Here is a 27,398-nt window from a genome sequence, read left to right on the forward strand (position 1 = left end):
CAGTGTTAGAAACCCACTATGAGATGGCAGCATTTCACTGAGGATAGATTATTTGATAGTGCTGGCTTAAGGAAACAGCCTTTCTTGCACATCAGTATCCATACCTACAGTAGTTAGTTGTTTAAACAAATTGCTTCTAAATATAAACATCTTAAGATGCTGGCTCTGTGGATCAGCATCAGCTATGTTTGCCCATTCCTTCAATTCATGTGCATCCAACATGCAAACCATGCAAGCTATCCGGAGGTACCTGGGTGGCAGAAGGGAGTTTCTAGTAATTGATGAGAGCAATTTCATACACAAAAGAAAGGTACATTCTGTATGTGATATTTATGGCATTCCATAATTGTTTCATTTTCTCTTTGTATTCTGATGATGGGAAAATATATGTTCATACAATTGGAACACCATTAAGACAAAACTATAAAGTTCTTAAATGTCTAACAATCTTCTTCAGGTGAAAGAAAGATAGAGCAGTCAGCAAAGATAAGTATCTGTGTAGCCAGGCAGAGGTTTGCGAGGATCTAACCTGGCCAAAAACAAGACCAACCAGTCCAGCCTGCATGCCTGTGCCCGCCTCCTCCTTTGCACCAACCGGCAGAGCCAGTCCCACGTCCTCGCCACCTCTCCACCCCACCATCACACCCTGACATATAGCCCAGGGCCCTGGGGCACAGGGGTGTGTGCTCTCCAGGTGGATGTGAACCTTTATAAGATTCCCTGTCACACCCTGCAGACACATCATCCAGTCATCATTAATAAACACAGGCTCTGCCACCAGTGACCACCAGCCCACAAGCAGACAGCATGGATGTTGCAGGGGATCTCCTGAAGACCAAGGCCAATGGCATCATTGACCAGGCCGGTAAGTACTGGGGTGGTAGCATTGGGATATCTGGAGAGGTGGCACATGAGAAAAGGGACAAAGCCCACAATCAAAACTGGGAATGTCTGTTCCAAGAGACTACTGTACATAGTCACTCCATGTCATGAACAATTTAAAGTTCTTTAATTTAAGGTTTTAAGGTTGATTTAAGGTTTTTTTGTCTTACAGAAATAAATGTTCCTCTAAAGGCTGAAGGTCATTTTGTGAAACTATTGGTCTTCGTTGTGTTGTATGCCATTTTTACATATTGTGTGAAGTTCGCTCTGTTTGCAGACTAAACTCTCCAGGCATCTCCCAGGTCAGACAGACAGGCGCAGGCACAGCCCAGCACCCGAAGCTGACGAAGTGCGCTGTTTGTTTTTGTAAAATATTTGCTACACAACGAGAACCTGCTGTAAATTGTGCCTTTTACAAGACATTAGCATAAAGTACACTGTACAATGGACAATACACAGAGACTTAATTCAGAAATGGCTTTGTTAAAAATGTTTTCATAGTCCAGGAATAATACATGTACTCTCCTTGCTCTTCTCTAAAAAGTTTTCAGGTTAATCCTTCAAATGAATTAGTTTTGGATGGGGACTTTATAAGGAAGCACCTGCAAAACTGTTGAAATCTCTCTCTCTTTCAGAGTCAATCTGTTTCTTTTAAAAAAGATGCTATATTTCTGAAAGATGTTTTTTATAAAACTTTCTTAGATGCAATGAGTTCAACATCTAATACCTGGTTTTTCAAGTTTTCGTGAAGATTTCTTCTTTGCTTTTGAATAAACACTGTAAAGGAGTTTATCAAAAACTATTGTTTTCACAGTTGACTGCTGTGGCTTGTTGTAGGTGGTGGTATCTGTTTTGATATCTGCACGTCTTTATAAAATGATTTGTCTGATACCAACAGATTGGTACACTGTTAATTCCTGCTTTGGCTTATATCGTTTGCCTTCTGGTGTCTCTTGTACAGAGCAATAACAATCATATAATTTATAATAATTGATTTGTATTGTACCTTTCACAAAACAAGATCCAAAGAATTTACAGAATATACAGAAAACATAACAAGAGTCAGAAAATATAATCTAAAGAATGTATAAACCAAAACAAAAGCTAAACATCATCTAAAGCAAATATACACCAAAACAATAACAAGTGTATCTAAAAGGATTACACGATAGTTTTGTTTTGATAATCTTGAAAGGGTATGGAATATTACGAAAACTTAGGTTTACAAAATAGGCTGTTGTGTCCTGTTTATCTGCACATTGTTGAGCTGCAAAGCAAAGCAGATGTGGAAACATTGTAGTGCAGTGTCGCAGGTCTGCTGAGGCTCAGCTTGAAGAATCACAGACAACACAAGCTTCTTACATTGCACTCACTCTGACTAATCACAATAATGGAAGGGATGTGATAACTGCGAGACAAGGAACATACCAATCAGGTTCTTCTTTGAAATTCATTTTAGCAGCTGTGGCATATCATTAAAGGAGTGGAAATGCACAATAAAAACCAGAAGAATAGATAACATCTAGCCTCAGACCAGTTCTGCTGCTATTACTTTAATTAGGTCTGTCATTTAAACACAAGGGAAACCTCTGCCCTACAGCTGTGTCACACTGTCTCTCTGTTACTTTATAGCTGCTACTGCCAAGGGCTCTGTGCAGAAACTGGCAGGAGGAAAGAAGAAGGAAGAGGAAAAGAAGAAAAGTAAATACTTTGCTCTGCTGTGTGTTGTATTAGAACTAAAGAACTTCTAAAAAAAACAGCTCTGCATTACAATATAACTATAGCACTGTTCCATTATAAGTATCCTTCCCTGTGTGCCATTCAAATTAAAATTGTGTAGCTGGAATCTATTCAGTAAGTTCACTTTAAAGACATACCCAGATGAATCCCATGATCAGTATTGGCTCTGTCACAGATATGACACAGTGTATATAGTACGTATTTTTAGAGATTCCATTCGCCTGTATCCTTACCAAGCTCCTGCCTCCCTCTCTCCAGCCCTAGGGGAAACAGTGAATGAATCTGCTGGGGCTGTGGCCGACTCCACCCTGAAGAGCGCCAAGGAGCAGGCATTCTCCATTGGGAAGAAGCTGCTCAGCTAACAGTCTCCACTGCACAGATGGACCCCCTCAAGCCTCACACTGCCGTCACCTGATTCCCACCTATTCTCAGGCATCCCAGTGTAGCCCAGCAGACGGCAGTGGGAGGGGGACTTAATCTGAGCTGGACTTTTTTAGGATTTCATTCAAAACTGCAGGAGTTGCCAGACTAGGCAGAATGAGATTGCACAGCACTATGATTAATCAAACTTAAATTTAAATAAAAACATAATATGCTTAACTGTTTTCTTTGTCCCTTTCCTTTGTGGTACAATGCAGGCCAATGGGTCCCACATTATTTGGGTTAAATCACCAAAGACTGTGAATTTTTAAAATACAATATTTTGATCACCTTAAGATGAACAACTGAACCCAAAATTAAAGAACTTACCTCCCAAAGGAAGTTCCAGAATGAAAAATCCAGAAGGACTGAGTATGAGGTGTCAGATCCATGTTAGAGAGTTGGACACACACGACCCTTTCAGAAATTAACTGAGGTCTTAAAGACAAGGATTGGACATTCCTGCCACATAATGATGACTAATTTCTTTTAATAGTGCTGATTACTGTTTAAAGTGCTGGGATCACAGCTTGTAGCCTCATGTACATGTTTGATGTTATCTGGGCATCAATACAACCAAACTGCACATACTGTATGTTTCATGCACACAGACAGGTGCAGCAGGTCTGGAAAGGCTGATGTTTAATCATTTCTGGAGTTCACAATACAAATCACAAGGAATCAAAATCTGAATCAGGAAAATTGATGTTCTATTCTGGAAAAGATTGTGTTTCTCATATGTAACTGGGAGAAACAGAGATTAAACAAACAAAAGCAGTAAAGGAATTTTCTTCCATCCAGTTTTGGTGACTTTATTGTTCACTGCAGGAAAAACTAGTATACTTCAGCTTTAATAAACAGTGGTAAATGGTTACCCTGTATCACAGCATTTAGTATGTTGATGTTGACAAACATTTAAATTCCAGTGCTTTGAAAGCAATTATCACTTCAACTTGTATACTGAAGTTGGATAAGTGTGGAAAAACACAGTATCTACTTTAGATTTTATAGGAAACTGAAGGTACTGTAGCAAATTGACCTCAGCCCTTCCTGGAGAAATTTTGTGGGTGTTAATGTGAACACAGGGATATGAGACTAAAGGAAGGGCTCAGTGCTCCTAGACTCCAGTGCTCCTTTGTTCCCCAATTTCAGGAAAATTGAAATAAGTCACCTGATCAGTTAGCACAAGACAATCAGTAAGGTGACAAATTAAAAAGCATGAAGTAGAGGTTTTCTGTGGTGGTCAATCTGCTGTATGGGAACGGAGAGCAGATTCTCTGCTGAGCACACTGACCAGAGGGGAAGGGAGATGGAAGTGACTGACTGAGGGACTTTGTACTGCAATGCTGTTTTAAGGTGTAACTGTGAGTGGTTTGTAAGTCTTTTGTGAAGTGTCTCACAGTAAGGATCTTACTCTTTGGGTTTAAAAAGTTGATTTGAGGCTGGTATACAGCTTAGCTGCCTGGCTATGATAGAGATTGAAGAAGGCTAAGGCAGAAGCTGAAAAAGGAGCTTAGACTTTCATTGAGGGGTTTTGTTTGTGATTACTTGGTTTTCCTGCACTTTTACCTCATGGTAGATTCCTGGGTGTGTCTATTTTATTCTGTCTCATCTATCAAACCTCCTATTTTATGACAACCCACACCAGGGTCAGAAACAGTTATAGGTTTAATGGTTTGACCCACAGAATTATTAATTCAATGAAGTGTGAGGAGTCAGATACATGTCATAGAGATGGATACACATGACCCTTTCAGAATTTAACACTGATAAGATGTGACAGCACAATCTAACAACAGCCAGCTCTGGGGGACCAAGCAGACTGTTCTCGTCAAGACTTTTCCTTGTCCTTGAATTGTTTCTCCAAACCTGTAGTAGAAGTACAGGACACAGGCTTTTGTTTGCTAAAGAGATGAAACTGAAAATTCTGCACGAACTGTGTTACTGAGAGTGCTCCTGTCCTTATGTCTTAGAAAACAGGCATTAGAAAACAGAGTATCATCTCTCCAAAGAGTCTTTGCTCAAATGCAAAACAAAAAGGTTACTCTGTGAACCTAGTTCAGATTTTACAGGAAGCTTTTCCCACCTAGAACAGTGTAAGCGATGACTGTCAGTTTGCACATTGAATCATGAAAAGGTATGGTCCAGCAATTACATCAAGAACTTCAATGTAAAAGGCAAATCTATCCTTACCAGAACTACAGCTGCAGGTCCCTCTCTGAAAGTTATCCCAGTAAAAGTAATGGCAAAAGTAGCCTCAAGCTGGATGCCCAAAGTGATTAAGAAGGAAATAAAGTGGGAGGTACAGATCTTGATTCCAACTACATAAACCTCACAACAACACACCACAGCATTTTTTGTTGTTCTTTTATTTTAAATGTTTTTGGCAAAAACAAAAAAGGCATAACAAATTTACCAATAATCCCAAAGCAGTTTCCAGATCAAGGTTGACATGGCAAAAGAAAAAAAAACAGTTTTGTTCCCATATGCGTTTCCCTCTGTGTGGCTTTTCATACAGGTCCTACAGGTCAAAACCTGACAGTTAACATTCTGACCAAATTCAGCTTCAGCAACCAAAGCAGTGCTTTTGAATGGGGGTAAGCAATTTCTAAGAGGCTGTACTTATGGAACTAAACAGCATTGATGCACTGACCAAACTATTAAATCAACAAAATCTTTAGAAAATTTATCTCAGAGAACAGAAAGTTTTAGTTTTAAGTCTTAGTTCATGTACCTCTTAGAGCTAAGAGAATGGACCAATTCTCAATATAGAATAAATTTAAACTTTAAAACTAAGGCAGGTTTAAAAAAAGTGAACAGTTCCGTTAAAAACTTGGCAACTCAAAACACTGAAACTGACCAACTAAATTTGCCACAGCTGGGACAGGATATCCACACTGTTAGTACAGGCCCAGTGAGAGGCCCCTGTGAAGTTACACTCCATCTCAGAGACTGGTGTATTTTATCTTTCTCCCCCTCACCTCTGCTTGCTGTATAACACCCCACAGATTACACTGCATATAGAACAGCAGCTCACACAAGTCTCTTCATACCTGTACAGGAGGCTCAACGGTTCGCTGAGCTGCTTCAGCGGTACCAAACTGAGCTCGGATCAGGTCTGATGTAAGAGGTTACAAAGAGCACAATGCAGTCTGATGAGGATTGTAGTGAAATGTGATGATAGAGAAAGAGTTAAAAATTACAGCATGAGTGAAGAGCAGGACTGTTTTACAGATTAGCTTTGGGCTATCTCAGAACACAGGTTAACCGTCATGTTACGTCTCTAAACTTGCAGGAACACATAAAAGGACAGAAGAGCTTTTCTGGTGGTTATATATGGAAAGCATATGGTATATAATATGTAAACGCTTGATATGTTATAAAGGCTGTATTGGATGGGCAGGGGAGAGGCTGGGCGTCCTGGGTCTGTACAGAGGGACAGACCGCAGGGTGGCAGTTTATGTGAAGGTCAGTCCTGCCTCGTTGTACACCTTGAAGACTTTCTCGATGGCATTGACATAGGCAGCTGTCCTCAGGTCCAGACCCAGGTTGTACTTCTTGGCAGTGCGCATAATTTGCTACAAAGAAGGAATATCGGAGTCATTTTCTGTAATATATTACTTTGGAGCAGCAACAATCATTAGAAGGATCCTTCTCCTACAGAGAATGTGAATTTTGCAGTACAGTAAGCGGCTAAAGATCTTATTCAAGCAAGGTATTCTTTCAATCTGTTTGAAGTATCATGGCAACACATTCATAGACTGGCAACTCTTATTCTTACCTGCTGTGGTACACTATGTAATTAAATAATGTGTAGAATTGCAGTTGTGTTTAAAATTTTCACCTCAGATACAAATTTGTGCAAATTGAACAGAAGTACTTCATTGATTGTAATTGATTGGAAAGGGCTCTTTCAGCTAGAAAAGAGCGAACTCTCCTTTAAAGCATTACATGAACAGGGATCTATAAGCTAGTCAGGATGCTCAAGGGACTGTAGCCTGACACACTGCTCCTGAGGACCTGAGCACCTGGGATTCCCTCACTCACACCTGCTGCCAAGGACTTGAAAAGGAAGTGAAATATGGAATCTGCAACAGCTTAGTAGTACAACATGAGGCATGGGAAGAGATGTCTGTGAGTGACAGCGTTTACTGGAAAAAAGAGACGCTGCACATTAAACCGAACTGGCTTTCCTTGGCCTAAGAGCTGCACACAGGGACCTCACACAAGATGGGTGTAAACATCACCTGACAGAAAGGTGTGTGGGTATTGCTATGCTATTGTGAGCAAGAGAACAAAAAGAACTGCTCCATATAATAGACTGCAGATCAGGTGATGGGCAGATTGGTTGCTCCACCTCTAATTTTAACCCTGGATGGAAGAATGCTCTATGAGGGCTGAGAGGAGGGCTGAAATGCTCTCTCACATACCAAGAGCAGGACTCACTCTAGCCAACGGCATGGTCTGGAGCTCCCATTCCTCAGCCACCCTAATCCTCTTTCTGGAATCACTCAATTTAGGGAGGGGGACAACATGTACTGGGTGAGTCCTGTCTGACAAGAAGACTGACAATCTTCTTTCACATTTGATTTAAATTGTTCTGTGAAAGCTGCCTTCTCTCTTTCCAAGGGTGTTGTGTTTATTATGAGCCAGGATGTAACTAGAGGGTGGCGTTGTAAACAGCCAGCTGCTCCAGAAATCCTAAATTCAACAGCAACACAAAGACCTCAATAACTAGTTTGTAATGATTACTCTGTTATGAAATAACATAAAATCTATCCCTTTAAGGTAAACTAGATACTCTTCTGCTGATAATTTACACAGGGTAATAAATGTTATCTTAAGGTTCTTAAAAAATTATATCACTAATAATGCATGCTTCTACTGCTGTAGGTTAATTCTCCTTATTTAATTTTGTTGGGCTTTGCTTCCAATTGAAATTTGCAAAATAAACCCAGTGCATGACAGAGAGGACTGCACCTTCTATCCAATGGCACCCTCCCCATCTTGCACTGGGCTTGTATCATGGAGCCGGCAGGTCTGCCCAGCCCTTGACTGAATTCAGGTCGTGCTCCTTACTGGAGCGTAGACTAGTCAGTGGGGTTAAACACTTACCCTGGCTGACCTCTCCATAGTGTAAGCAAGGCCAGAATGGACAATATCCTTCTCAGAAGCACCCTGTAAAAAAAGACATTGAACACTGAAGAGACCGCAGAGGGTGTTACAAAGTGTCACGTCGACCCTACAGGACCAGAACTGGACACGCCCAATCTAAAGCAAGGTTATTCATGAATCAATTAGGTAATACGCATACTGTTTATTATTGTTAATGACGCCTGGTCTTGGTGTATCAGACACTCGATCATCCTGGCAAGCTGTAGTTATGATACTCACTTTCTAATCTTGAGAAAGCCATTGTAACAAGATGGTGTCATTGTCATTGAGTCACTCCGCATCAGGATCACTGAGTGATCGGGTCATTGTGTGTATCAGTCATTGAGTGTATCAGGATCAGACACAATCATTTTATTAAAATAATGCCACAAAACAGTTACCCAATAGACAAAATCTGCAAAATATAAAAGCTTTCCTATCCTATCCTTTTCCTTGGGGAACGAGGGGAGTCAGTTAAAGAAGATGATCAATAATACTAACAATCGCACAACAGAAATGTACATAAATAGGAAAACAATCTTATATAGTAGTTCGCACTGAGAACTGATATCATTATCACTGTATGTTATACAAAATTACACTAATACAATATTATGAGAAAGGTTTACTGTACTTGCTTTTTGTTGGCTTGCTTTTTACATCACTTTTCAGCCATTACTAAAAGGGTAACAAGACTGTGGCCACACGCAGAATGTTGGATAGAGCAACTACTTTATGAACAAACTAGACAACGATTATGCATTAAGTTTGCACTACTGTGGATATTCACAGTTTGAGTGCAAGCTGGATAGAAATGGGAATTTTCCCTGATACTTAACGATTTTGTATTGGCTTACGGATAAAATGCCAGTTAGTAGAGGATTCCAGTTCGAAGAAAGCTGGATAGTAAAGCTTTTACTGTACTTGTAAAAACATAAATAGCACTCTTTAGAGCAGGTTTCTCTTAAGATCCAGGGTTTGAGTCCCAGTGGTATGTTCAATTTCTAGATCATTTATAAAAATTTCAGAATATCTTTCAGTCCTCAAGGGCCAGTATTCCCTTCATTGAAATGTGTTAGAATGTTAGAACGACAGACAAGCCAAACTCACCCAGCTGCTCTAAATCACAATCAGTACCCACTTCCTTGCGCACACCTCTTTTTTCCCCACTTAATATGTGAATTGTGCTTCAAACAACAGGTAGGAAAGTGAAAACAAGATAGTACAAAAGATAAAAATATACTTCTTGTTTTACAATCGCCTAGCATTTTTTTAATAACCAACATGTGGATCATGTGTTCTTCAGTGTTTCCCGGTGTCCATTTTAGCCCTGGGTTCTTCACCCCCTCTCCCCCCAGCTGCTATCTCCTAGGCTCGGAGTCTGTCCTGTGTCCCACCTTTGGCTCAGTCAGTATGCTTCCCACTACTTTTAATGTCTGCCTTCTCCTTAAAGGTTTTTCCATATGTCCATACTCATTCTGTTTCTGCATTGCTGGTTTTGAAGTTAACCTGCTTCTTTTGGGCATTGAGAGCCCTCAGTTTCCTCCCTTTCGCCGTCTGTAGGCGTCCTACAGCTTTTAAAGTCTGCCTTTCTTGTACTGCAATGCCAACATTTCCAGGTTGCACCAGTACTTTCCTTCCGTCTCTATTTCTGCATTTGTGGTTTTGGGGTTCACTTGTTTCTTTTTTGGGGGTCAAGCTTCCTCATCCTATGGCCAGAAAGCAAGCTCTTAACCAAGAGTGTTAAGCAAAACCTTAAAAGACTTAAATCCTCAATAATAATTCCTCGTGATGAATTAACCATTAAACCAGTGTTCCTAATCTTTAAATGAGTGGTTCAAGGTGGCCTTTAAGAATAACAGGATTGAGGATCTCCAGGACCAGGGTTAGAGCCCCCTGCTATATAGCTATATGTAGTTTTGGATGCTCATCATATTTGTTTTGTTTTGCCTTGACTCTTTCATTCCTGACTGACTGGAAGAACAGCATTGCTCTTAACCCACGTCACCCCAGCTAATGTTCTCTCCTAATCAAAACACTGAGAACTCTCAAGTGATTTACGACAACAGTTAGTAGCTCCACCACAGGTTGTACCTCCTCACACACTCAAGTATTAATGCACAGATACCTTCTATTGCGTGACTTCTACAAGATTCACGTACATTTGCCATTTAAATTGCAAATATAGACATACCACTCTGGAGTGCAGTGAGCTGGTGTGCCTGTGTGCTCCAGCCAGATACTCACAGCCACTCTGGAGTGCAGTGAGCTGTTGTGCTTGTGTGCTCCAGTCAGATACTCACAGCCACTCTGGCCTGGAATTCTGCAGTGGGCACGACAGGAATGGTTCCGCCATGCTTCCCGAACTTTCTCTCCAAGCTCTCCTGGACAGACACTGAGCAAAACATGGACAGACAGAGGGGTTAATTTTTAAGTACTTGGATAGTCCTACAGCAAATGAGTCCCTCTGGAGTTCTAAACTCATTTGTTTATTGTTTATGATGTAAAAATCCTTTTGTGCGGGCCTCTATTTTTCTAATTTTGAACTCAGTCTCTTCTCCATACACAAACACTAATATCATTCTGTGTAGCATTACAGTCCTACTGAAAAAATCCATATTGGGACATACTTCATTGCAGTGAAAGCGGAGCTGGCCATTAAAGGAAAATGTCTTATATATAAATATTATATATAAATAATTGTCCGATAATACAGAAAGATCAAGTCAACTGATAATAAGAGATAGCAGTGTGGCATAATGAAAGAAAGCTGTGGGTTTAATTCCCAGGTGGTGCACTGCTGTTGTACCTTTCAGCAAAGTGCTCTGAGCGAGTATCCAGCTGTAGAAATGGGTACAAATGTAAGTCAAATTAGATAAAAGCCTGAGCTTAACACATTAATGCTAATGATAAAACAGAATGACACATCTATTATTTGTTTTCTATACTAAAAACTACATGTATGTATCCATTAATCTTCAATGGCCAAAAAAGTTTTAAGGTAAAATTAACTGATTTTGTGTTTTAAAGGCTTGTTTCTGAGCCTGTGGAATTATGAATTACTTTAGTTGTCCAGAAAGAACAAAGGGTCTGTAGGTTAAGGGCTTTTAAGTAAGATACAGCAGCATTTTCAAGCTTTCGATATTATGACCTCTAGCTGACCATGAATAACATCAGTAAAGAGCTTTGATAGGAGGTGTCCTGGCTACATGCAGGGAAAGGCCAGTGTGCGTGTAATAACAGAGGTCTGGAAGACGTAACAAGAGTGCACCACTTTCTCTCTTGCTTTGATGCATGTGTCCTTCTGTGTCAGTCATAGCTCAGTGCTGCTGATGGCTATGACCTGCGTCAATAATTTAATAAAGGGTCAGTTAGGAGAAATTGATTCAACTGAAAATAGAAGCAAGTCAATAGTCCAGCTCCCTTTATTTTAATCGAACCTGTCAGCTAAGGAAAAATAATTATGATAATTTCCTTACCTCTCCTTGATCAACTTGTTTGACCGGCTCATGAACAGCTGATTCTACTATGTACTTTAATGTCATCAGAGTATAATAAAGTCATGAACGTGTTATTACAGGAAAGAAAGATTTTTACAGTACTTGTGACTATCTCAATTATAAAAAAATCAAGAAACGAGTTTTTGAATAGCTTTGAAACTGCCTTTAAACACTGAATCAGAGTGGTTTGTAGAGGTTGCTGGCCCTTCTACCTTTTTCCTGAGTGAGTCACAACCCCTCTGCTATTAAATGGGCTTGTTTCAGACTGCAGCAGGAGTAAGGAATTATCACAATTATAAAGTTTTCCTATTCTTTGTGGGAATTCATGTGGCTTCATGGGGGATTCATGTGGCTTTGCCTAATTTAGGCTTGAAGATAGATGTCCATTTTGTTTAAGGTCACCAAAGATTAGTGTGTTTGCAGTTTGCATCATGCACATTATACTACAGTATATTTCTATATACTTTATGTGTAAAATAATACAACACTGAAGCTGAAACTCTGCCCATTGCTGTGGATTCTCTAAATAATCCAGCATGGTGGAGTAAATCTCTAAATATCCTGAATGAGGACTGAACCACATGAAATTCCCTAAAAGGTCTGTGGCTCATCTTCTTGGTGTGGTCAGCAAATTTCACTAGTGGGGTATCAAAACCATCATGAACATTTGTCAAACTAAACTGGCATTTATTTTTCATAAACACCAAATTAAATAAAGTCATAATGAATATGAACTATACAAGAGGGGGTGAACTCGGCCCCAGTAGATTTAAATTCATAATATACAAAAACATTAAGTTTTTGTATAATCAATCCTTTATACAGTCTGTAGCAATCTTCTTGGTGTGTTGTGTATATCAACCTCAGTCAATATTATTTTGTGGAGGCTATAGTCAGACTACAGTATATAGGCTATAGTCAGTCAATTTGTTTGTGTTGGCTGTAATGGCAATTACCAACTTCCTGTTCAAATGCATTCATCTTACATTACTGCTAAATCATTTGTTTTTGCTTGGAATGAAATGATATGCTGCCTCTTAAAGAAAGCTTTTAAAACAAACCACAGAACTTCCAAATAACATTAAACATTTATCAGTTTCTTAGTACTAGTGGCAAAGGATCTGTGCCTGTGGCTGGACGGTTGCTGGTTCGTATCCCGCAACCAGCAGAGGAATCCTACTCCGTTGGGCCCCCGAGCAAGGCCCTTTACCCTAACTGCACCAGGAGTGCTGTATAAATGGCTGACCCTGCGCTCTGACCCCAAGCTTCTCTCCCTGTCTGTGTGTCTCTTGGAAAGTAAGTTGGGGTATGGGAAAAAAGACAAATTCCTAATACAAGAAATTGTATATGGCCAATAAACTTATATTAAAATGCCGTATCTATCGTGGTTACTGTAAACAAGTAGGCTTTTGAATGCCTCCTCCAGGTGTAGAAAAAAGATTTCCAAAACTCACTTTACTCACTAAAAATCTGCTCACACTATGAGGATGAATATCACAGAAAGCACCAAACACATGAATATAAAATATAAAAGACCATTAAAATGAAAAGTCCTTGCTACTACAATATTAGATTGATACATTTCATCTAATGCGACTGGAAGAAGTTGCAATAAAATGTCAGCTCACTTTTTTAAAGCAAAACTTTGAGTGCACAATTTTCTTTTCTTGATCCTTTGAATTTTGATCCAGTGAAGTGTGTTCTGGCAAGTGTGCAGATATAACAATCATTATTTTAACTGCAGTCCATATGACGCCCATCAGTGGCAAGCAGGGAATATATATTCTTTAAAGAATGATGATAAGAATACACTTGGAGTCTGTTTACTCAAACATCTATTCAAACACCAAAGGAATTATATGATCACTAGAATAGAGGATTTTAGGGTACAAACGAAATTTCAGACACCTAAAAGGTACTATTAATTACCTGGTTATCACCAACTTTAAATTTACCATTGCTCTTAAAGGTGCAGCTCTAGAAAGTATCCCCCTACTATGTCAAGACACTGTCACGAGTGGTAATAAGCTGGGCTGTATAAATGCAATTATATTTAACAGCTTCCATGCCTACAAATCCGACAGTGCTAGGGATACTAAATAACACCTCTATCACGGCCTTGGAAAATATAAAATATAGAAGGATAACATTGTACGTTTGGTAGAAGTTCATAAGTTTGAGAATGCTTCACTGTCAAAAAAATACCAGAAACCTCAACAACTCTTTTTCTGGCTCAGTGCTTGCATTAGTTTCAATACCTATTTGGCTCAGGGCCATCGCTTATAAAACTCACTGAGGGAGCTCCCAGCACCTTCACTGTTTGAGGCTGTCAGAGCAGAGACATGAAGGAGCCCACATCTGCTCCCTCTGTTTGCTGCTGCCTGCAGATGGGAGGTGTGTGCCAGCCAGCCTATCCTTCCTGGAAGCTCCAAGGCACATGATCGCCGATATGATGGTGCAGTGGCCCGAGACTACAAGCGAGACAGGCACACGTGACCATGCACTATAGCAAAAGCACAGCATGATTCTCCCATTGCAGGTCACAATGCCACATTCCCCATTGAACATAGCATGGTAGACAGGAACAGACTCATTTGTGTCACCAGAATTGCTAGGGTGCCATGAAGGTACAAAAATACATTTTATGTCTGGTAAGGCACAATCATTTGAAATACAATTGTGTATCAAAGAAAAAGAGCATTCACCACAAGTTATAGGATGACTCCAAAAAAGAAGCAGTTCTTTGGTTTTAAGTTAATGTTAGTGGTAGATATAAGGATGTTCTTATACTAGAAATTCTTAATTGCCATTCATTTTAAGAATCATCAGAGTAAAACAGTTACATGGAATACTGCAGTAACTACAGGCAAGGCTTACAGCAGAGGCGGAGAAAGGCTGTTGACTTTGGCTTTTGAACTTACTGAGCAGATGGTAGTTCGAGTCCCTCTCATATTTGAAGGTCAGTCGGCCATAGCTCACATGGTTCAGGTTCTTTAGCCACTCAAAATATGACACAGTTACACCACCAGCATTCAGGTACATATCCTGCGTACATAAGAGACACCAGCTTACTAAGCCATAGCCGAGACATCAGCATTTCATGGTTAAACCCAGACATTCTGGGTCTTCGTTTTACAGCAGTTTTCCAACCGTTTCTGTTTATTGCCAACAAGGATTGTACATGTCAATATTATACATACATCTGAGTTAGGTTTCTTACAAGACAGCTAGAAAGAGCTAGAATTAAGAAACCAAAAAGTATTTATAACTTAAGGTGATATATGTTAATTTCAGATCTTTAAAACATCAAGAAAATGTACTAATAAGTAAGTCTCTACAGGGCAAAATGACTATGCTTATGGTTTTGAACTGTTAAGGCAGTGTTAAGTGTTAGGAACAACTTCACATTAAGTGGGTCTTCTATTCATGTTCCTTAGTAATGGGCTTCAACCACAGAATGAGACAGTCCAATGAATTTATTGCAGTGTCACACTGAGATTGCACAGGGGGACTGATGTCCTGAGGCCTGGACTGTGCTGTATCCTTAACTGTCCTCAGCTGCTATGACAGATGAGGCTGCTTCTGTTTAGAGTCCTGCAGAACAGCATCGCTATCAGGGCTACAAGGTCAGCAGGAGGAACAGAAGCAGCCCTGGCCTCATCTGCCCCTTATTACAGAACAGAACACAGATTCCAAGTTCAAGACCCCTTCTGCTGATCTTTTTTTATTTGTTAAACAAATACAGAAGTGTAATCCATGATGAGGAAATGATTCATTTGAACGATTTTGGCAAGATTTTTTAGCAACACTAAAATTTCAGCATAGCAGTAATAAATGAATGTGGCTCAATGCCATTGCGTAACCATATCTTCTTTAGGACATTATGTTACACCACTTTTAAAACCTGATCTTAATTATACATAAACCAAAGCATTTTAAGGCATAAGCCATTTAACAAGCATGCCTTTTTATCTGGATGTATTTTACAGATTAAATTCTGAACTCCGGTCTACTCTCTGCGGAGAGAAATGAAATGCTGAACTGAGTGAAAATGTGCAGTTCAGTTTTGAGGACACTGTTTACTATCTATTACTCTTTACAGTTTACTGCTCTCAACATATATAGTTGGTAAATATTCAAAATGACTGGAAACAGCAATGGTAACAGGTGTCTGGATTTCTGCCATTATTCCTACCGGAATAACCATGATATTCCTCTCCAGGAAGATCTTGTCCGCTGCAGGAGTTGTGGGGCCGTTGGCACCTTCAGCAATGATCTGTGAACAGGCAACAAGGGGTTCAGAGGTACAGTAATCTGCAGTCTCAGATAATGATACATTCAACTCCACGAACAAAAATGTATTTATTTTCTATTAAAAATTTACAAATTTGTAAAAAAATTTAACAAATATCAGAAAAACATAAAAGAAACAATGACAGATATATTAGACAAAATGAATTCATTGCATTAATTAAACAAAAGGTCTTGCACAGGCTTTTGGAGCAGAGCTACTGGAGTACAAAAGTGGGTTGTCTTTCTGATGTGGAGTACCCAGCCAAAGCCAAAGCAATTTTTGATGGGCTAATATAGACATGTAGTCAATATTAATTACTTTATTAGTAATAAGAACTTAGCCTGTAGTTTATTACAGGCTGTAGGCTGCTCACTTCATGATGAAATTTAGTTTGGGACCCAGCCACCAGCAGGGCAGAGTGGAGTGAGACCTGTCCCCCCCTGTGCCCGCAGGTGGCGTGGGACCTGGCCTCCCTGTGCCTGCAGGTGGCGTGGGACCTGTCCCCCCCTGTGCCTGCTGGTGGAGTGGGACCTGTCCCCCCCCGTGCCCGCAGGTGGCGTGGGACCTGTCCCTCCCTGTGCCCGCGGGTGGCGTGGGACCTGTCACAGACCTGTGACAGAAGTGCCCACAGTGCAGTGTGTCTTGTTGGTCGCTAGTTTCCTCACCTTAGCTTTGATCTTGTGTGCGTTGCCTTTGGTCAGCTGTTTCTCACTGGCCGCAGGGATCAGGATGTCACAGTCGGCCTCCAGGATGCTTCCTTCATACGGGGTAGCATTGGGGAAGCCCACAATTGTGCCATGTTGCTGTAAGGGACAGGAGGTCACAACAGTCTATAGTGAAACCATTGAAGTTACTTAAACAGGGCTGTTATTCTGGGTTACATGTAAAAAAATGACTTAAAAAATATTACCACCGTACCATGTTGTACCTTGGCATCTGAGTAATCCTAAACTATCCGCCATGTCTAAGTCATGATGTATACTGTTACAAAAAATGGGTGTCTGGAAAGTAGAGTTATTTTTATTCTGTGGCACAGTTCCACTGAAAGAGTAATAAATCAGAGGCAAATATTTGCAGTATTAGCAAACCAATAACAATGCTAAACAAAGACACTGTTGCTCTACAGACCCATAAACACTGCATGCTAGACTTGTAACTTGAAATTCTACACAACACATTGACAGGATAGGGGTAATCCTATGTCCTAATGACAGAATATAACAGCTCCATTCCAACAGTGCATCTCCATTCCTACAACATGGTTGCCCAAGCGAATGAATCTCTCTTTTCTAAAAATGCATCACCAAATAGGAGACACCGAGAGACCATCTCAAGCCTGAGGACTCCACCATAAAGAAAAATAGAATTTCCTAAAATAAACAGTACAGCAAACTCTCCGTAACAAGGTTTCTAATTAATGTGCCTTAATCTGGTCTCCAAGACTGATGCAAAGTCCTCTTGCATGTTACATGATTAGAGGAAGATGAGGATTATGGTGTTTCTTTTCACTGTTTTCATCTTGTCTTCTCTTCTCCTCTTTCTCTGTCCCTTTATGTCTTTCATCCCATGTTTGTCTGGGTTGTAACCTCTCAAGAAGTTAACTAGATCAAACCAGAAACTTCCCTTTCATCATCTGTTTTACAGCCCACCTAGAGCAGGCTAAACACATCGAATGAAACGCCTCATTGCCTTTTAATCTTATGACTCTCTCATGGATACCTTGATTGTAACAATACAGAGAGGCATTGTAGCCAATAGCATGTTTTTAAGTCCTCTCAGAACACAAGTCATTAGAAAACTTACATTTTAATTATAAACTACTAATATAAATCAGTTTTAATTAAACAGTCAAGTGTTTAATTTTTCAAATAACTGACCCGATGCTGCAACTGACTACAGGATCAGTGTTGTACTTATTTATTTTGTATTGTTCTACTGGTGTATGTTACCCTAGATAAGAACAAATATTCTTATTAATATTTAAAATATATATGTCCAAATATAGATGTGCACACTACAATAATTAAGTAGCAGTCAGTGCAGTGCTTGGTGGAGGGACACGACTGCCAGTCTCCAGAAACAGCAGTATACTTCATTTTAACGGGATGACACACAGCTAATTAATGTATTTTGGGCACACTGACAAATGAACAACAAACTACAACAGAATCACCCCGATAGACACACTCTGTTTTCCAGTTGTTATGTGGGAAATTTGGATTTTGAGAGGTGACAAGAAAAGTATGCTAGAATAAATGCCTAAGAGCTGGTAAGAGTGCCCCCTGGTGTCCACTGTTTTCCAAGAGGGTGGCATTCGCTGCTCCCGTCAGTCAGCCTGTTCTCCGGGAGGCGTGGAGACCTTACCAGCTTGTAGTCCTCCAGCTCCTTGGGGTCGATGCCATTGGGGTTCCAGATGGAGCCGTCCACTTCACCCACTCCCACACACTTGGCCCCGTAGCGATGCAGGTAGCGCATGGAGTGCAGGCCCACATTCCCGAAGCCCTGCCAGGAGATACAGGCCTCAGTCAGAGGACAGCGGGAAACACCTGCCTCTCCATTGCATACCCAGTTTCTTTTTGGGTCTGGTGGCTTTGGAAACCTATATTCAGTGATGAAATTTAGGAGTGCAAGCTATGTTCTTCAGTAGAGGGATGGAAGTTCAGATAGACAAGTTTTACCTGTTATCCTGTTGCGCAGAAGTCAACACCAAGTGTGGGTTATCTCACACTTGTCTTCTTGTAATACACATCTGCACTGCACATCTCTGGATAACAGAGATTAATTATACAGACATTGAAAACCTTCTGCTCTTAATCTTTTTCTGTAAATTAAAATCACTAGTGTTCCATCTTTTTGAAAAATCAAAACCTATATGTACTACGCCAAACATAGGTATTTATTATCCATCTATAGCTCACAATGAGGCTTTAGGTTAAAAGCGGAATCATGAGACATCTTTGTATGTTTTCACTGTAATTGACATAGCAATGCTGCCACCTAGTGGAGCTTTGATTAAATCCTTTCAGCCAGGAATTCCTTAAACCAGGTTGGGGATCCCCCAAACCAGCCCTTTAGAGCCACAGTCTTACAGGTTCTCAATCTAATTGATTGGAGTCTTAGTTCCAGATGTTTACTTTCCCAGCTCACCAGGTACTGCTGACTTATAGATCCTGAAAACTGGAGTGCTGGAATTTGACCCTGAGGAACTGGAGCATTAAACCTTATTTAAACTCTGTCTGGAAACAAACAGCACCACATTGGTTGTGGCAAACTGAGTAATGAAAAACCAAGCACTGTACAGGAAATCTGAACAAGCTATACTGTGGTGTTATCCAGTGCCAGTATCAGCCATCTGCAGCTCATGTACTGTTCATATTCTCTGTCCACCTTGGAGCATCTTTATGTAGAACTTGAACTGATCTGAAGATAAGTACAGAACTGCTCCAGAGACAAGCCAAAGGCAGAGAACAGTTATTTATAAACACAGAGCAAAGAAATGTTCTTGCCCTCTGCAGACGTCAGTAAATCCCTTTTCAGAAAATTACTTTTAGGCTGTTGTAATCTCAGTACAGCAGAAAAAGATTTTCAGCCATGAAATTAATTCTCTGTCTGTGAGGATTTCACTGAAGTCCACAGTCATCTTCCTGCAAGTACTTACGACAGTAAATCTATTATAGCCTGGGCCATAGTTCAGTGACATCAGTATAACAGAAGATACTCTTTAGTATGGTCAGTTTAACATTAAAAAAATATTTTTTTCTGAATGAAGTTGGTAGCACTCTCATTGCAAGCAGTTAACCCTTAAGCAATCCTTAAGCCTTAAAAGAAACAAAATCCAGTGTGCATGTTCCTTAACAGACAGGTACTATTACTGGACATTTATCTCAGGTTTTATTTCTGACCTGCAGATTCAGAGTTTGTTGTGCTTGAGCAGCAAGAAATTAGGACTCATGTCAGCAGCAGGTTTCTTTCATGTGTGAGCTCAATAGTTCCATTGTCATGCACTTCCTGTGCTTTCCTTCATACTCTACAGCCTGGTCAGTCCAGGAATCATCAAGCAATCAACTAAGGACGTAGTCTTGATGGCTGAATCAACAAAAAAACCTTCCAAATTCTCTCTCTAGATGCACTGCAGAGCATCTTTCTCTCTAACAACTGTTTCTTTACAGAGGACATGTTCAGATATCGCTAGGCCTACAGCTACTAGCAATAGGGCTAGAGGACTAGATGGGTCGGACACAGGCCTCTTTTCCCAGGGAGTATCCTGACACATCAGTCTTGGTGCTTGTAGTAGTGTAAACTGAGTGCCATGATCATAGACTCAAGTCTGGGTCATGTCACTAGCCAACTGTGATTCCAACTTCAGTTAACCAAATGGGCTATAGGGGCCAAAGTCCCCTTGAAAAAGTGGCTTTGTGTTTTTTCCTATGGCTTGCAAAGCTGTAGGGTTTGAAAGATCACAGTGAAGCACTGTCTGCCACACATGTAAGCAAAACCCAAGGCTTCTTAATTCTGGCATTCAGCAGATGTGTTCCAGCTGAGCTCTCAGCAATGTAACACAAACCACAATTTAAAAAATTACTTTGTTAAATTTCTTCTCTTCCTTCAGCTCCTGCATGGCTGGAGATATCATGTAATAAAGCTGGCATTGGCTGGTATGCTGCTGCCCATCTCCCCTGGGGCACTGGTCTTGGGCTGGGAACAGCGACACCAGGTACAGTGATCAACAGGATGTTTTCCCGTACCTGAATGACAAAGGTCTTGTCTCCAAAGCCAGGGGTCATGCCCAGCAGGCTCATGTAGGTGGCCTCGTTGATGAAGTTTTCGATGCCATGGAAGACCCCCCGGCCGGTGGCCGAAATCCTGCCATGGATCCCACCCTGGCTGATGGGCTTCCCGGTCACGCAGGCATGGGCATTGATATCCTACACAGGACACCAACAAAGTCATTAGTTACTTTCAGCCAGAAAAGAGGGCTGCTTTTTTCACTGCAGAAAAAACACCTTTGGATAAGAAATGTATGATACATTTTTCAGATTGCTAGGAAAAAAAAACATCCCTTTGGTATAATTTTGTCACATTCTGTCAAGGAAGCAAAAGTCAAAGTACTCGGAATCTCGGAACAGCAACAAGTAATTTAGGTGAGTTTTTCAAGAAACTCAAAGTGCACCAAGTGCAAAGTGCATGGGAGCAGATGGTATAGAAAAATGAGCCAATGGACCAAGTAAACCCAAGAGCATAACATTTAACCACTAAAAGTTACAGTGCAATGAAAACTGTCATAAAGTATATAAAATAACAGAGAAAACAGTTGTAGGTAGCAAGAAAATTCCATTATGACAGATTTATCATGCATGTCCAAAGAAAATTAAAATCCCATTGTTTATTTTCTGAATTGATCTAGTTCATTATGCCCTGCTGTCAGCAGACTGAAAAAAGCACTATACAAAGAGTCACCCAATGTCACATGCAAATGTGTGGCTGATTCTTACAAAAAATAAGAGCTGGATACAGACAATACTCTCAATTTAGAAGCCAAAACTGTTTTCCAAAAAAAAAGTCCCCTGGTCAATTCTAGAGTAAAAAACAGAAGCCAAGGTATAGCTGAAAGTTCTAATGCAAGTTTCATAGGGATTTCTTGAAAACAGGAGGCAAAACATTTCAGTAAATTATTGTTTTGCCACGATGTTTGGCCGAGTATCTATGAGTCAGCTGAAAGGACTTCTGTGTGTCACACTTTAAGAACTGAATGACTAATTTCACAAGACTTTAGTTAAACCACAGCTCCATTTTGAGAGGTTAAACAGTATCTTTGAAGGAATCCATGGCTTTAGGAAGTCTGGGTGAATTCTTTTTTAACATTCTTTTAATGGCTGAGAGGGTGTGTCATAGAAACCTCTGCTAGAATTGAAAACTACTTCCTTTGGCCTGGCACTATTCTGGACAATTTGTTCCAAATGACGTGAGGATCCTGGAGACAGAATCGAGCATGTTTGGCATGGGTCCCGAGACTGTTGAGGATAAATATCCAAAGGAAGAGTTCCTTTACAGGCATCGGCAGACACTAAGCCCAGGCGTTGAGCATCACACAGAGGATTTAATATGGTCAGGGGTAGCAGTAAATCAAGTGTTGGACTGTTTCTCACCTCTGTTCTTTGAGCCTCACAGTGCTAAATTACGCAGCCCTGACATAAACAAACAATGAAAGAAATGGTAAATGGTTTAAACATTAAATTTTCCCACAATTTTTCACCACGAGAACATCACCCTTGCATGGCCAAATAAATCAGGCCCCATGTAATCCACAAGAAAGTAAAAAGTTCTGAAATTAAGCAGTCTAAATAGAGAACAAAATCTACTTTATACAATTCAAATTTCAAATGTTTGATAAATATTTCTCCAACTACCTCCAGCACTACACATAATATAATAAAACAACTTTAATAAACGAAACACTGACATGTATAATATACTCTTTTCGTTACTCCACAAAAGTATATTCTGTAAGTTATATTTTAAGATATTTCAGTGCTTAACCAGAGTGGGTATTACAATCCAATATCCTGGCAATATCCTTGCTAGAATGTTTTAGTATCGATATTTTTTGCTGTTGCTCAATTGGGAGTGCTGGTTTACAACAGTCTCTTGGTACACTCAGCATCATGAATTTGACTCCTGCCTATCAGCCGTATAGTTTCATAATGAAAATATCTGTGTCTTTGAAGGACGTGAAAAAGGTGCCGTTTTAAGATCGTATTTCACAAAAAGTCTAAGATGCATTTTTTTTATTTAAATGCTTTTTTTCTAATGCGATGATAAGAATGTGAAATACATTTTCCCTATTAAGTTTGAAACAAAAGCATTACCCCAGAAGAATTTCCTCCATGACAGATTCTTAATATCTCAGACAGAGACCTGAGTGCGCTGTTCCTTCCAGACCAGATACAGGTCTTCCCTGCATTCTGGTCACCGTGGGAACAAGCTACTAAAATTCAGCTCAGCAGAACACAATCTCAACAGAATCCCCTCGGCCACCAGGGCAACAAACTTGGCAATGCTTACACCTCTTGCGCGAGATGCACAATTCCCTTATTAAGCATTTTTTTTAATCAGGAGAGTGCAACCACATTGAATCAGACACTTCCTGAAAAACAATCTTTTAAGGCATTGAGGGTAAAAAAAAAGAAACACAATAAAAGCTAGTTTGATTGCAAGCTGTAGGCCTTTATTCTCATTTCACTCTTGAAAGAAAAACAACTTCTGCTCAGAAGGAAAAAGCAATCCTACAGGAAGAGGAAACCACACTTGTGTTTTGTACTTTCAGATGAAAACTCATATGCCTAAATAAACTGCATAAACGTAAATCAGGTTAATCAATAACACCATGCGTTTAATATTAAAATACTTTTGGACTTTGCAGTAAGAGATTATTTGATTTACTAGGAGACATTAGAACGAGTTGGTTGGCTTCTGCTTGTGGACATATCCCCATGCATTATTTGTAGGGCTTCTCCAAATATGTATAGATGTATAATGAATTAATAGAAAAAGCACACTGTATTTGATACATTATACCTGTAAAAAGGATGTTGGAAAAATCCCTTTATAAAGCAATTCATGCTATTTCATTTCTCCTCACAAACACTTTTAATTAACTGTTTGCAGGCACACTTCAAAGTAGTGTTATTTTAAGCCCTCTCCAGAAAAGGTAATTAAAGAATTTCGTCAAGCAGCTGAACATGACCCATTCATGCATTTCCAACAGCACAAAGTCAGATTTTAAGGTTTTGAGTCTATGTGCTATTGTTTCCAAACATAAACGGGAGCTTTAAATATCTGGTTCTGCAGAAAAGCACCTTTATACCCACAGCTGGTAGGCCACTAATCTCAAGGTTTACACCCTCTCTAATTTCAGAGGATTCTACAGAAGACAGGATGACGCACATGACTACTTATTCAGCAATTAATTAGACCTTGTAAAACTGGGCTTTGCTTACATACATGCAAAGTCCTAATCTGTCTTTTTGTTAAAAGTTACAGGAATTAATCAGATAGGAGATCAACACAAAGTCTCTCTGATTTCTCCTAATCACATCAACTTGTTTTTCATCTGCAAGACAGTGACTTCTAACAGTGCCCTAATAGCATGTGGACGAACGCACAGCTGGATGTGTTTATGTTCAAGACAAAGCTGTTAGAGAAACTGAGCTCAGGAACACATTCTGGTTCATTTAGGAAATTTTCAATAGCAAGCAACGGCCTCGATCTAGTCCTTTCAAACAATCAAGAGAAACGGGCAAGACACCCATTGAGGAACTGTGATCCTAACATGGAGTGCTTTGAAAGCAGTGGTTCCCAGCCCTGTCCCTGCAGGCCCGCTGCCTCTTCTGTTTTCTGCTGATGCAGAGATCTTACTCACAGGCTACTTGATTTAAATTTTCTATTTGAAACCTATTGGTAAATTTAAGATCTTAAAATTCTAAATGGGATATGTAATTTGTGTAGGGTTGAAACCTATTTCCGAGTTTGAGAAATACACCCCTGATTCAGGGTGTGAAAAATTTATCAGCTGAACTTCTGAAGAATTAAATGTTTGATTGTCATTTCTACTTATATCTGTTCATCATAAAATTAAACTATTATTAAGAACTCTTTTGGCAACTGAGGAGAAATGGATTAAAAGTTTTGTATACTTAAGTACTGGGAACAATTTCTGAAACTCAAGACTGTGTAAAGAAACAAATTAAAAGTCTAAACATGCAGACAGATTAATTAAAGGCATCAATTAGCACTGGAGCTGTAGAGCAGCTCAGTGGAGTGAAAAGTAGCACAGTGTTCCTCCAGCAGCAGGTTGGGAAACCTCTGCTTCAGTGTACATGTTGAAACTAGAGGTCCCGTCCAGAAAAAAAGGCTTCTAATTTCAGGAAAGCAGACTGTAGGAATTTGTTGATAAGAAGCAGAATGGAATAAGAAGTGTAAAACTAAATCACAGTTGTAACTAAATGAATATCTGTGAAGCTGTGGCTCAGGTGGTTTAATAAATCAAGATAAACATAAAGGAGAGAGAAAGCACTTTATTAAATATTCAAAAACTGGGTTCAGTTAAAGAAAAGGAGTAAAAATGATATGCATTATGCAGATTACATGAAGGACTTTTAGATTCAATTATTTGAGCATTGGAGGGACAGAAGTGTTACAGGTAGGAGAAGCACTTAAAATAAAACTCTCTAAGGCCAAAGAGTATTCTAAAATTTTACTGCAGGAGACAAAATATGTTATTCACTGACTTAACACAACATTTCAGCAATCTCTTAAGATTACTGCACACTAAAAGGTAAATTGGTCATCCATAAAAGTGTGACAAAACTGAACCAAATAATTACAGGCCAGTATTCATACTGTATATATACTGTATAGTAAACAAAGGTTAGTCAGAAAATAATTAGTGGAGTACCACAGAAATCTATATTAGGTCCACTGCTTTTCCTATTTTAAGTTAGCAATCTAGATTCTGGTACAGTTAGACAACAAAAATAGAAAAAAAAGGCAAATACTGTACAAGCTGCAAGAAAATTCAAAAAGGTAGACAACACTCCAGAGAGGGTTAACACTGGGTGAATAACATTTAATCTTGACATGTGCAGAGTAAAATGAAGGGCATATAGTAACATCCTACAGAATACATTTAAAATAGGAATCACTGAAAAAGAAATGTTAAGATGAAGAGTTAAAAGCTTATAATTAAATTAAAAAGCTTATAATTAAATTAAAGAATGTAAAAATTGTACAATGCCCCAGTGTTAGAAATGAGGCACTACTTTAAATGATTTACAGAATTTTACATGTAATCTAAAAGATATACCACACAATTTGGGTCTGCACATTGCAAAAAAGATATAGCTGCATTAAAATGAGTCTGAGAAGAGCAATCAGACAAATTTCTTATGGGTTACGGAAATGGTGAGGCTGAAGGAACGGAACCTTTTTAGTTTTGGATCGGGTAACCTCGTGGTGTTCTCTCCAAGAATTCAAAATACCTTAAGGCCTTATGACTCTCAACCCAGCAGGCTTCTTCAGGATCAACAGTGAAACACACACCACAGGGTACTTGTGGAAACTATGCAGAAATGCATTTAAAACAGGAACAAAGGGGTTCTGGTGTGGAACAATCTACCCAGACACATTGTCGAAGTAGATACCCTGGGTTCCATCAAAAAATGGCTACATGAAATCCTCCGATTAGCTAGCTACTAAACGAGCTAGACGGGCCTTTATTCTTAACCTTTATTTATACTTCTATATACAGTATTTTTTTCTGATGGTGTGCTTTTTGAACACGTTGGCACTACTGATGAGACTACAATGATGGAAAAATAGCGGACAGGACATAACGTGCAAAAAGCAAAGGAAAAGCAAAAAAAGGAAATTTCTCTTCAACACAACTGTACTGAAGAGACTATGCTCATGCTAACAGGAAAGAGCAAAATAATCCGTTACTGAAGCAACTTACATGGTGGCCCATGGTGTTGGCATACGTGTCTGCAATCCAGGACATCTCCCTCTCCCCTGTGCTCATGTCAGGGGCAGGGACGTCAATGCCAGGCCCTGAAACAGGAAGAAGCAGTATGAAGGGATGACTGTCAGTCTAAGCAAAGGAGAAACCCTGATTATCCCAAGATTTAGGGATCTCACACAAACCTATTAAATTATTCTTAGCAAATATTATCCAGCTGCTTTTATAGGTTATCCTTAAATCACCAATTTGTAAACAATTTATTTACTTATTCAGATTTGTTTGTTGATGAATTTAATAAAGTAGCTAAATGTCATCCAAAATTAAAACATCATCACGCTGTACAGTAGCTCTCAAGGAGTGCAGCTGGACATTCTTTATTTCAACTGGTGGAAGAGATCTGCTAGACTGTGGCCCTCCAGGACAAGAGCTGGCCTCCCTGGACTGTTCTCTACCAATATGGGACGCAAGGTAGGTTTAGACCACTGTGAGACAGGTTAGTTTTCCCCTGCTGATGATGTGTTTGTTGCAACAGTAATCCTGCTCGGTATGAGAAGAACTGCAGGTTCAGTCATGTGGCATCTGTGCTTGGTTGTGTAGTCAGTGATATGAACTGCCACCAGCGAAATTGTCACTGAACACCTCTAAGTTAAATTTCCCCCCAAAAGGTGTGTTGGAATACATTGCTGTATGCCAGTGTTTTACATTTAACTTAAGCAGCAGGTTTCATAGCAGATCTACAGCAATAAGACACACAAGCACTTAAAACATACCAACTGGTCCGTAAGTCATCCTCGTTATTACTCTTTCATTAGTTAAAACAAGCTGCCAGTTCCCATGGCTGTGCTTTGACACTGTTCTGCCAGTGATATTCTGTAGCCGGGCTGTCATGTGC

The 27,398-nt window shown here is 39.8% G+C and overlaps 1 protein-coding gene and 1 long non-coding RNA gene across 3 annotated transcripts in view; one reads left to right on the plus strand and one right to left on the minus strand.

Annotated features, from left to right (window-relative positions):
- Positions 1-676: 676 nt before the first annotated feature.
- On the plus strand, positions 677-3,227 carry LOC148835141 (uncharacterized). The gene is made up of 3 exons (XR_016091071.1): positions 677-865; positions 2,515-2,583; positions 2,881-3,227. It is a non-coding gene; the product is annotated as an uncharacterized LOC148835141 (long non-coding RNA).
- A 2,164-nt stretch (positions 3,228-5,391) lies between these two features.
- The window catches only part of LOC148835142 (glutamate dehydrogenase, mitochondrial), a 35,521-nt gene continuing 13,514 nt past the window's right edge, over positions 5,392-27,398 (minus strand). Inside the window, exons 5-13 of one of the 2 annotated variants that reach the window (XR_016091072.1) lie at positions 26,501-26,595; positions 20,736-20,915; positions 18,355-18,492; positions 16,656-16,793; positions 15,892-15,972; positions 14,618-14,741; positions 10,444-10,591; positions 8,158-8,220; positions 5,392-6,620 (exon numbers count right to left, since the gene is read on the minus strand). Coding sequence is in view for 1 of the 2 variants with exons in the window: in XM_088916650.1 (XP_088772776.1) it covers positions 6,501-6,620; positions 8,158-8,220; positions 10,500-10,591; positions 14,618-14,741; positions 15,892-15,972; positions 16,656-16,793; positions 18,355-18,492; positions 20,736-20,915; positions 26,501-26,595 (1,031 nt within the window). In the remaining variant the exon portion in view is untranslated. The remainder of the gene's footprint in view (positions 6,621-8,157; positions 8,221-10,443; positions 10,592-14,617; positions 14,742-15,891; positions 15,973-16,655; positions 16,794-18,354; positions 18,493-20,735; positions 20,916-26,500; positions 26,596-27,398) is intronic. The other variant, XM_088916650.1, reaches the window with a different exon arrangement.

Source organism: Atractosteus spatula, chromosome 5 (assembly GCF_055471065.1).
Source record: "Atractosteus spatula isolate fAtrSpa1 chromosome 5, fAtrSpa1.hap1, whole genome shotgun sequence".
Classification (NCBI taxonomy): Eukaryota; Metazoa; Chordata; class Actinopteri; order Semionotiformes; family Lepisosteidae; genus Atractosteus; species Atractosteus spatula.